This window comes from Trichosurus vulpecula, chromosome 1 (assembly GCF_011100635.1).
Source record: "Trichosurus vulpecula isolate mTriVul1 chromosome 1, mTriVul1.pri, whole genome shotgun sequence".
NCBI lineage: Eukaryota > Metazoa > Chordata > Mammalia > Diprotodontia > Phalangeridae > Trichosurus > Trichosurus vulpecula.
In genome coordinates this window covers 39,521,523-39,533,544 of record NC_050573.1, presented here as the reverse complement: position 1 = coordinate 39,533,544, position 12,022 = coordinate 39,521,523, and the positions used below count along the sequence as shown (strand labels likewise).

At 45.3% G+C, this 12,022-nt stretch overlaps 1 protein-coding gene across 3 annotated transcripts in view; it reads left to right on the top strand.

Annotated features, from left to right (window-relative positions):
* Nucleotides 1-8,628, top strand: part of SCARB1 (scavenger receptor class B member 1) — a 99,223-nt gene extending 90,595 nt beyond the window's left edge. Inside the window, exons 12-13 of one of the 3 annotated variants that reach the window (XM_036759496.1) lie at nt 3,035-3,163; nt 7,252-8,628. In XM_036759496.1, coding sequence (XP_036615391.1) covers nt 3,035-3,163 — 129 coding nt within the window. In that variant the 3' untranslated portion in view covers nt 7,252-8,628. Of the gene's footprint in view, nt 1-3,034; nt 3,176-7,251 lie in introns of all 3 variants that reach the window. The other 2 variants (XM_036759503.1, XM_036759508.1) reach the window with 2 other exon arrangements.
* Nucleotides 8,629-12,022: the final 3,394 nt, after the last annotated feature.

Sequence of the window (12,022 nt, the reverse complement as noted above, 5' to 3'; positions counted from 1 at the left end):
ACCGGGAGTCTCTGTCTTTGTCTTATTCATTCTGGCCTCTGCTTCCCCAGGCTGGGGTAACCTTTTAAAACCCCCTTCCCACTGCCACAAAGTCTGAACACAACAGCATATCTGAAACGTTAGGACCACTGAAACTTGTCTGTTACTTTGCTGAGCCCTTTTTTTGGGGGGGGGCACTTATTTGTGGCAAATAAAGCCCTCTCTTGGGTCTTAGCTATAGCCTCTGCCCAGAGTACCGAAGTTATGGGGCCAGTAATTCAGAAGAAGAATTCTTAGTGTCTTAAACCCTTGTTTGCTTTCTGCTTACTTTGTTCAAAACATTGTCTACAACCCCAAACTCTATCTTTAAAAATTAAACCTAAGTGTAGACACTTCTCCATATCCCCTCCCCACCTTTTGAAAAAAAAATTGGGTTCATTTTTGTCTCCTGGGGAAGGCAGGCAGGAGGAAAGCAACTCTTTTGCCTTTGGCTTAGTTTAAACCCTAGGAAAGAAGTGAATAATCCTCTTTCTAAATAGTCTGAATTCTTGGCTAGAACAATTGAAATGACTTAGTTAATGGGACCTCACCAAGGTCTGCAACTTGCATGGGCCTAGTTTCATTTTGGACACTCACAATTTTTAAACCTGAACTCAGCTATAATCTGTTTCCTTCATTATCTCAGTTCCTTTAGAATTAGATATAGTAGGTTTATTATTTCTTTTTTTTAATGGAGACAGTGTATTAAAATGTTAGGAGAGTTAGATCTGAAGTCTGAAGGTATAGGTTAGATCCTAGCTCATCTATCTGTGAGACCTTGAGCAAGGCCCTTCCCTGACTCAGTTTCCCCATGAGCATTGGATTAGAGGACCTCCGTAGTCCCCCAGGGAGCAGTAGGACTCTGGTGGGCTCTTCTGAACATACTGAGAAGCTATACTAGGCTCTTAATAGGTGCTTAATAAATGTTTATTGATTGAGTAATTAATAATAGCATACTAAATTCGGTGCAAGTTAACATTGTCTTAATAACCAGCCCTCTCCTTCCCATCTGGTCTTTGTCAATGCCAATTCTTCCTATCTTTTTCTCTTCATCAGAGCCGTGGTCAGAGGAGGAGGCTTTCTGTCTTGCTTGCTGGCTAATGCAATAATTCAGACTTCCTAAGTGATTAATGTGGGTGAGCTAGTCCACAGTACTCACAGTCCCTTATGTTACTAACCCCAGCTCTTGTGAAGAGTCACATCGATGTCTCTAACTTCCAGGTTTATTTTTTATTTGGTCACCAAAGGGCTGGACTGACTCACCTTACCTTGTTCGTCATGGACACTAGTTGGCTTCTTGGTGCACTTGGGGCTCTGAGTGTACTTTGGTCAATGATCCAAAAAATGAAAATAAGCCAAATCTTGCTCTGCACAGTTTTCAATGTGGCCCAGCGTAAGCTGAAGATATATCTCTTCCTGATCACCCGCACTAGCATTTTTGGTGAATGATAGTAGGGTAATCCAAGCCTTGGAAGTCCATGTTGACATCCAAGTTCGGAAGCATCAATGTGTATCTTGACAAAATTGGGGGTGGGTGGGCAGCCTACCAGTCTGTGGATTGTTGGCTGTCTGTTGGTCCCTTTTCCCCCAGAAAAAATTCACATTCCTATGATGAGCTCAAGTCACAAAGTACTTGGTGATGTCTGTGCCACAAAATTAGGCCTATTAACTAACTCTGGTCCATAGCCATGTTTTGCAGAAATGACTGATCATAGCTGACTGAGCTCTTAATTCGATTCCTTTCTAACATGTTGCTGGGGGCAAGATGATTAAGATATATCGGGGGCCTTAGTTGGAGCAACATTGACCCAGTACATATGAATGCAAAGTCACACAACTTGAACACCCCCACAGTTCAAGCCAATCTTAAAAAGTCACCCATTCCATTTTATTCCATAAGTTAAATTTTTTTTTGGAGGGGGGAAGGCAAGGCAATCAGGGTTAAGTGACTTGCCCAAGGTCACATAGCTAGTAAGTGTCAAGTGTCTGAGGCCGGATTTGAACTGAGGTCCCCCTGACTCCCGGGCCGGTGCTCTATTCACTTCACCACCTAGCTGCCCCCATAAATAATTTTTTTTTTTAAAAAAAGTCACAAAAAACATAAGCAACAACAAAAAAGTCACTCAATTCCCCAGAGACACCATTCCTAATCCAAGTGAATTCCCTTTTACTCCGCTCTTCTGGGAGGGATCACACTGGAAACGGAAGGGTCGGGAGGGACCTTGGACAGCCTTCTGGTCCAACAGACACCTTCTTCCCCCACAGCCAACAGGCGCAGCTTCTGCTTGAATATCTCAAGGAAGGGGGAGCCTCCCCGTTCTACTTGGAGGAAGTACCCTTGGTTAGAGAGCTGTTCCTGACATTGAGCCTAAAATCATGCCCTTATCAACCCCTAGATCTCCCCTCTGGGGCCAAAGGGAGCAAGCCTTAGCCCTCCTTCCTATAACAGCCCTTCAGATAATTAAAGAACCAACACCTTCTCCTTTCTATGTGATTAGCCTTTAGGCTCTTGAAGACAGCAATCCTGGCCGCCCGCCCCCCAACCCCTCCCCCCCCCCCACTTCTCCAGGCTGAAGATACGCATTTCCTTTGTCCAATCCATATAGGACATAGACTCGAGGCACTTTGTCTTCCTAGAACCATACCCCTTCACCCTTCACATCCAGAGCCTGTACCCCATTTTTAGTCCTTAGAGGGATCCTTTAAGACTGGCTTGAACTTTGGTGGAATCATTTCTGATGATTGATTTCCATTTATAAAACAGATGGGGGGTGGGTGGGTTGGGGTGGGGAAGATGAATCAGTTTTCGAACACCCCTTTGAAACAAATGAGCTACCAAACCAATTTTTAAAAATCCCACCCCCAAAATAATACACAAATCACCTTAATCAGTTGACCGGCTTGAGCATTAACCTTCACACGGGGCTAATCGAGGTTAAAAAAATCATGTTTAAGAAAACAAAACCAAACTGGTCATTCCCAACTGGAACTATAAATTAGCTTGGTTGTCTTCTAGGAAACCTTCTTTTTATTTTGGAGTAGTAATAAAAAGGTCTCAAAGAAATCAGAGGCCATTCAGTCCTATTCAGAATCCCTGATGACCTCTGCTCCTAATGGGACAGTGCTGCAGGAAGCCCGACTGTAGGTGGGTAAGCAGGTAAAATGACATTTGTACACACCATCGGTCCTAGTGAAAGTAATCATGGTGACAGTTATAGCTCGCATTTACACAACACTTTAATCTTGTGAAACGCTTACAAATATTCTCTCTCTTGATCCTCACAACAACCTTGAGAGGTGTAGGGGCTATTATTTTCTCCATTTTACATATGGGGAAACTGAGGCAGAGGTGAACGTGAGTTACACAGGGTCACACGGCTAGGACTTACCGAGGCAAGATTCGAATTCGGACCTCCTGACTCCAGGTCCAGCACTCTGTGCGCTATGGTGCCACCTAGCCACCTCTTGTAACCTCCTTCAGCCTCCACTGTGCACCTGTAGATGTTAACAATACACCTGTTACTTTAGACCAGCTGTTAAAATAACCATTCTGGTGGCAACGGTTACAGGTGGAAAGAGTTCTGGCTTTGGAGTGAGAAGGATCCGAGTTCAAATGCAACCTTTGCTTGCTATACCTGCGTGACCTTTTCCAAGGTCATCCAGCTAGGGAGAAGACAGAGGCAAGATTTGAACTCGTGGTCTGTGACTTCAAACCCAGTGTTCTCTCTGCTGTTCCATACTTCCTCTTTCTATTTTTTTTTTTAAATGAGGTATCCAAAGGTTACTTGCTGAGAACTGAACACATCTCAGAGTTGGGGGTGGGGGTGGAGGGTTAATAGGAAGCGAAGCTCTCATTTCTGTAGTTTTTTTTTTTAAAGGTTTTTAAAGCACTTCCCATTCATTATCATAGTCTTACCACTACCCTGGGAGGTTGGGCATGGAATTATTATTACACACATTTTATAAATGAAACAACTGAGGCATTTCTGGCCAACTTCAAAGCAGCAGACTTTTTTTTCCCCCTCCCTCTGAATGTTTGTTCCTTGGTGTCTGAGATTGTTTACAAGCCACAGAGGGCAGTCCTATCTTTTGGTTTATGATCTAAAAGAATTAAAAAAAAATCTATGGAGAGAACAGGTACAAGTTTCTGAAGTTGCCTCCTGATTACAAGACCTGCTGAATTCTGTTGGTCTTGACCCTGGCAGGGACCTCCCCTCTCCTGCCCCCACAAATTTGCTTAAATCATTTGGCAGAGACTAGAACATGAAAATGAAGTCGTCAGGTTCTCATCTATAAAAGTCCCTTATTTAAATTGTATGTGGGAGGTGGGGAATGCTGCTGAGTTATAACCCACAGGCCCAGCTAAAGCTCCTCTTCACCAGCTCGGTGAAACAGGAGGCTTTCTTTTTCCCTCCCTAGCTTATTCCACATTGGGGGAAATCATCGCCCTGGGGCCCCTCCGACTTCAGACTTTGGGTTTTGCACGGTACTCCATCTTACTGTGCGTGCTCCTCCAGGGGAGCACAGAGGGGAAAAGCTAGAACTTGAGGCCCGTCTCCACCAACCCTGATTCAGCCTCCCAAGAGCCTGGTGGGTTCCCCACTTATCAGCCTCCTCCTTGGCCTTAGACAGATTCTGCCTCCCGTCTCTGAGGATGGAGAGAGAAGGGGGTGGAGGAGGAGGGCAGAAGGAATTCTTCTTTCTTCTCCCCCCACCCCGCCTGAGGTCCTAACCTAGGTTGATTTTTTTCTTGCGACTTCTCTGGAGCTCCCTCCATAAACCCTGACCGTAGGATCATTGCCTTGGAAGGTAATGGGGTTTCCCCTCACAGGGGTGGGGTCTCTAGGCTGAAATTGAAGGACGGAGATGAGGGCCTGAGTTCAGGATGCAGACTATGAGCTGAATTCAAATTCTGCCTCTGAGACTAACTTCTCTGAGTCTTGGAATCCTGTATCTGTAAAACCAGTTGGGTGGGCTAGGATGCCTTTAAATTCTTTTAACATAATTATCCTCACAGATTGAGAGCTGGAAAGAATGTTAGAAGTCTTGGGGTCCTAAGACGTGGGAGAGACTAGCTCTGGGCTCCTACAGCCTGAATACCCCTTGTATATAGGGAAGGGGGCCAGCTCCTCCTCCCTGCTCTCCCCCCATGCCCCTCCCCCCCAAAGGGGAGGTTCCACAGGGGCTTCTGTGGGAGCCTTCCAGGAGCCTTGCAGGCATCAACTGTAAGAAAAGCCAGCCAGCTGCTGGCATATTTTTAGATGTGTGGGCCTGGGGGAGGAGGGAAGGAGGGGAGGGGGGTTATTAGTGGCATCAACTTAATTTAGTTTATTAGTCTATCCTCATGGGACTCAGAGCAGACTTGCAGAGGGATTATTCAAATGTTTGCTTCCCCCTGTTGCTGAGCTGGGTTACTGGTGGGCCCTGCTTTATACAAGCATTATTTACCCTTTCTCTCCCTAGGCCTCCACCCCCAGCCCCAAATATGTGGTTGTTTGTTGATTCAAGAGGCAGCATGCCTCCCCCTTGGCCCCTCACCCCCGCCCCCAACCATTGCTGAACTTGGCCAATGGGAGTATATGTGAATGGGGGGGGGGTTGGCTGTACATTCCATGATGCTGACTCTCCTAATACCCTTTGGCATGGGACCTTGGGTGTTCTGGGCATGGGGCTGGAAGGCTCACTCCAGGGGCCTTAATTAACTTGCTTTGCCCCCTGGCCAGACCTCTGATACACACTGAAAGGAGTTCAGGGCCAACAGGGTTGAGGTATAGGTCCCCAAGGGGCTGATCGTCTATGGTGGAGAGAGACCAAACAAGATGAAGGGTGACACTTCTCTTACAATGATTATACATTTTAGGACATCTCTTCAGCAGTGTCCAAACACCATCACTCAGTTTTTCCCCTGCCCACTAATCTCTGACTCCCTAAATGAGGTAGGAAGGATGTGTGATTCTGCCTTAAGATGTATGTTAGGGGGTGTGGCCACCTTAAATTTTGATAAAGACACAGCCCCCCTCCTCCTTCGCCTTGTATGTTTGGCTGTTACACGCCTGATTTTTTTCCTTTGTCTAATTTGGGGGGTGCTTTCCCAAATTGGACCCCTCCTGTGTATTAAGCTGTAATGGTCCAGCCTTCCCTCACCCCCCTCCCCTTTCTGGAAGGGGTCAACACCTGACCTTCCAGGGCTGAACATGGACCAGGAACAATTGGGTGCTGACAGAATGATGGAACCCAAAGTTTTCCTGATGGAAACATTCTCAGAATGGGGGTGAATGTGGGAAATCTCCTTTAGTTCAAGCGTGTGTTAATTGCAAGAATTCATCACATGCATTATTTGGTGGCACCTCAAACTGGGAGTGAGCTGGGTGTGCCTGGGGTTGTTAAATTTTCAGTGTGAATACTTACATCTTGGAAATGCCCAGACACTGCAATTCAGCCCTTGTTTAATGGTTTTGTTGATTGTCTAGTCTTAAGAAAGAATTAGTAAATACAGATTAAACGTAAAAGCATATGATGGGTTTGAGAGAGCTGGTTGTTAAACATTTACCATCATACCTCTGCCTGGATTTCTTGGGTTTCTGTTTCCTGTTCACCTGAGAGGTATCAGAGAGGAGAGCTAAGAGCAAGGTTTGGGGGGAAGAGGATCTGCCAGACTGGCAAGGGATCTGGGCAGAGGGAAAAGACCAACTAGATAGAGACAGCTACCTCTGGGTTTAGCAAGATGAGCAGAATAGTGCAGAAAGAGCCCTGGCCTTCGAATGGGGAGCCTGGGGTCCCCCCTCCTATCTCTGCCACTAGACCAATGAAGAAACCTCAGGCGGATGGATTTCACTCATTTCCCCATCTGTAAAATAAGAGATCTATACAGAGTCAATCAATCAACACACACTTATTAGGCACTTGGTGATACTAGGTGATAGTGACAAAGATAGTGACAAAGAGAAAGGCAAAAAACAGTCTCTGCTTTCCATGAGCTTACTGTACATTTTCATGGGGGAGACAACATGTAACTGAATAGATGTACAAGAGATAACATATAGTACTGATTCTCTGGGTCACTCCAGAAAATAAACAATCCCCAAGGGGAGGTGTGTGGGCCTTAAAACTCCTCAGAGGAAGGTGGGTTCCCTGTCAAGTGGAATCATGCCAAGATGGTAGTGGGAGCAGGGCAGAGGGTGGTAGGGATGTGCTAGTGAGAAGAGAGGTAACACAGTCCATTCTCATCCACAGAGGACATCCAGTGCTACTCTCCACGAAGGGCTGGGCCCCCAATCAAGCCAGCTCCCCAGCTCCCAGACTCCCCTCCTCCAGGACGACCCCCACGATGGACAGCCTGCCAGTAGCGAGTCCTGAGTGACCTTCCCTGCCTGGCCGTGGCAGCCGTGTGGCTGTGATGTCACCTTTATATATGTACAGCCATGAACACACACGTTTCATGTGTGTGTGTGTGTGTGTGTGTGTGTGTGTGTGTGAGTGTGTGTGAGATAGAGAGAGAGAGAGAGAGAGAGAGAGAGAGAGAGAGAGAGAGAGAGTGCGAGAGAGTCAAAGATGTGTAAAGAAGAAAAGATCTCAAGGACTCTCAAATTGGGCATTTGGGGATGGGAGGTTTTATGAGAGCCAGTCTGGGAACAGCTTGACACTTGACTTCTCCCCTGATTTACACATCCCTGGGCCTGTCCAGATGCCAGGACCCCAGAACACCTTGGAGGTGTTAGGTCTGGTCCTCCCCTGCCCCCTCCTTGAGTACTTCTTTCCCCCTCTCCCTCAAAAGGAGCCAGGATAAACTGTACTGCACAACCAACCAAGTGAACACAAGCTGACATGAGCCTTACCCCCATCCCCCGTTCCCTCTCTCCTTCCCCTCCCCATGTAGTAATGTCTTTGGTGCCCTGGTTCTGAAACCCATCACTTCCACCTTATTAGAATTTGCCCAGGCTGGACTCGGAGGCTCACTCCACAGAGATTAACTAGACTTGCTGCTCACTTGGGTCCTTTATGGCCTGGGCACCCCAGGGGCTGAGGCCACCACTGGCGGGGACCCCTTGGGCCCCTGGTGCTGAAGGGCTGGACCAGTGGTCGTCTCATCTGTACCCAGGGAACAGGCTAGGTGCCGCCTTCGCTTATGGAACTCACTTAAACAGCCTGGGGTTTAGGGTAGAAGGCCCAGCATTACCACCCCTTTTTGGGTTGTGGTCTCTCCGATGGCCATTTTAACTCTCCAGGGTCTAAACACAGATATGTCTGGTTTTTAATGTTTTCATCGTTTTTCTATCTTGTTTCAACAAATGTCTGTTCCAGGGGGATGTGGTCCTAGGACATTCCCCGTTGCATTCTTGGGGACGCTGGAAACCCCCTTCCCTATGCCCAGGACTCTTTGCTCCTCCAGGGAAACAAAGCAGGATTAGGGAGGAAGATCTCAGGGCCCCTGCATCCCCTTGGAGCTGGCAAACTGATGCTCTGGCTTCCCTAGGGTGGGAGGAACAGTGTTTCTGGTATCCTGGACAAACGTCTGTCTATTTTATCGCTTTTTTTCTACTAGAAAAAATAAAAGAAATCTCATTCACTTTAAAAGGATAAATTCACTTTAAAATAAAAATATTAAAAACATGTCTGCGGGTGTGACTGTTTCAGTAGGGGAAAGGGGTGAGGATGGGAAGAGCTTGGCCCTAATTCTCGCTAACTCCTGTCAGTGCTGATGAAGCCTCTGCTCCTTCCTCTTTGACCTGGGGTTAATTCTTCCACCTTCAACCTGTCAACTCTGAGAGCAGATTGATTTTTTTTTTTGACTAGGTAATAGAGGCCATTCTTTGTCTCATTTCTTACCTAGCCTTAATCACTGAATGGACGTTGCTTCAGTCAAACTGAGACCTGGGAAAGACCTTAACTTAAAAAGGTCAAGACCTCCCACTGCATCCTGGGCCATCTGCAGTCGTCCTGATCTACATCTGGTCATTGGGCCCAGATGGCTCTGGAGGATAAAGTGAGGCTGGTGACTTTGCGTAGCCCTCCCTCACTTAAATCCAATTCATTTGAATGTCATGTCATGGCATCATCTCCCAGATGTCATGGTTCTCTTTGAGAATGAAGGACAAACAACAGCAGCCTACCCAGGGGTTCTTAGTGAACAATTGTAGGAGTGTTTCTAAACGAAAGCCCTTGAGATACGTGACCAATGGGTTGGAGAGAAGATTGGGGGAAAGGGCAGTGTGATATGAGAGCCATATTCAGGCTTGCCCCAGAGGGAAGAATCAGGAGCAGCAGGTGGGAAGTTGTAAGGAAAAACTTGCTTGTGATACCAGCTCTCCAAAAGTGGAATGAATGGCTTAGGGAGGGATCCTGTGGGTTCTCCCTGACCGGGGGCCTTCTATCAGTGGTTGGATGACCATGGATTTGTGGTCATGCCTTCTATGCTCAGGTCGTGGTGGACCTCTCTGGTGACTCTGATCCTGTGCCATGCTGGTCCCTTGGTTGCTTCTCAATAGCTAGCCTGTTAGTTCCCAAAAGCCAGCTTTGCCGTAGTGGTCCATGATGACTTGTTATTTTGAAAAAGTGTTATTAATGGATTTTGTTTTTAGAGTCATTTGGGGCGTACCCCTTTCCAAAATTGAACCACCCTTTTTGTTAATTTTAAAAATTTATTTTAAATGGAAAATGAGAAAGGAAAAGAAAACTGCCATGTACACAGCAGATCATGAGAGAATTCAATATGAAACACAAACCACTCTTTATAACTCAGACAAACAGTTAAACAAAAATCCTCAACATAGTGACTTAAGTCTGATGAGGTATACAATGCCCTGCCCTAGGAGTCTTGAGAGAAGAAAGATTTTAGAATCTTATTTTAAAAGTAAATTGATATCTCTTGTTTTCATATCATCTTCATTTCTAAATATGTCCCTCCCTTTTCTCACTACCCAGAGAGCCATCTCGTAAAGAATAAAAAAAGATGAGAGGCAAAGGCCGTAAGGCAAAACCAATCATACATCCACCAAATGACCGACAATAAATGCAACATTCTGTACCCGTAGTACCTCACCTCCACAAAGAAAGGAAGGTGGTACCTCTTCTTCTCTTTTCAGAGCCAAGCTTGGTCATTATAATTATGATGACTTAGTTTTGATGGACTTAAACAGTGTTATAGCTTCAAGACCCTATAAATATAGAGCATTGGCCCTGGAGTCAGGAGGACCTGAGTTCAAATCCTGCCTCAGACATTTACTAGCTGTGTGACCCCGGGCAAGTCACTTAACCCTGATTGCCTCCAAAAAAGATTATAAATAGAGTTTATTTAAATGGAGAGAGACATAGTTATAATCCCAAAACCCTCCTTGGTGGTTCTTAGCCATTGACCTTGTGAAAGGAGATTCTCTGTCACACTCTGAATGAAAGTGTAGCTGTCACTCATGACCTGATCTCTCACTGAAGCTTTGGTTTACTCTGTTTGTGCCCTCGGCTGGTCTCCTCTAGGCAGCCGGGTGATTCCCCCACTCTCAGGGCTCACCGTCTTGGTGCCCAACCTCAGTGTGGACACTTAGATCAACGTTAGCTTCCCTGCAGCTCAAAACTCCTGAACTCAAGCCATCCACCAGCCTCAGCCTCTCCTGTAGTGAGGACTACAGGCATTTGCTACTGGCGACTTTCAGGCCAGAGGCATCAATTTGGAATCTTTTGCTTAGTGACCTCATTGGAATTTCAAAGTACTTCACAGGATTGTGATTCTGATTTGTCCGCAAACTGAGTCTTCAGTTTCCTCATTTGTAAAAATGTGGGGGAAGGTTAGACTTGATGGAGTCTAAGGTTCCTTCTTTAAATCTAAAAAAACTATGATTTTGAAATCTTACAAAGCTAAATAAATGCTAAATCTAAATCTACCTACCTCAGTTTCTTCAACTATAAAATGGTTGAGGTGGGGAATAGCCACAGTTAGGGGGATAGGATGTGGTTTTATTTATACTTCATTTATTTTAGAATTCATTTAAAAAATTTTGAGTTCCAAATTCTTTCCCTTGTTCAGATCCCTCCCCCACCTCTTGAGAAGATGAGCAACATACTATCAATTGTAGCTGTGAAGTCATGCAAAACATTTCTGTTTTAGCCATATTGAAAAAAAAAACCAAGAAAAATAAAGTAAAAAAAAAGTCTGCATCGTATTGCACTAAGAATTCATCAGTTCTTTCTCTGGAATGGAGAGCATTTTTCATCATGAGCCCTTTGGAATTATCTTGGATCATTGTACTTATCATAGTAGCTAAGTATTTCATAGTTAATCATCAATACAATGTTACTGTATACACTGTTCTCCTGGTTCTGCTCATTTTATTTTGCATCAGTTCATCTTGGTCTTCCCAGGTTTTCCTGAAACCATCCTACTGGTCACTTCTTATAATTCAATATTATTCCATCGTGATCATAGACCACAGCTTGTTCAGCCATTCCCCAATTGATGAACATCCCTATAATTTCCAATTCTTTGCCACCACAAAAAGAGCTGTTATAAATATTTTTGTACATATGGGTCCTTTTTTCTTTGATCTCTTTGGGATACAGCCCTAGAAGTGCTATTGTGGGGTCAAAGGGTATGCACAGTTTTATAGCCTTTTGGGAATGGTTCCAAATTGCTCTCCAGAATGGTTAGACCAGTTCACAACTCCACCAATAGTGACCCTATTTTCCCACATCCCCTTGAACATTTGTCATTTTCCTTTTCTGACATGTTAGACAATGCAATAGGTATGAGGTGGTACCTCAGAGTTATTTTAATTAGCAGTGTTTTAGAGCATTTTTTCATGTTTTAGAGCATTGATAGCTTTGATTTTTTTCTTCTGAAACCCCCCTGTTCATATTGTGGGTGATGCAGGAATAAAGAGACCCCAGAGTATCAAACTTGGGAGTTACTGAGTATGCCAGCAAGGAAGCCCCACATGTGTGGGCAGAGACTCCCCAGAGTGAGAGTATATATGCTTAAACCATAAAGGTAGGGGGAAGCTTCAAGCAGAGGGAG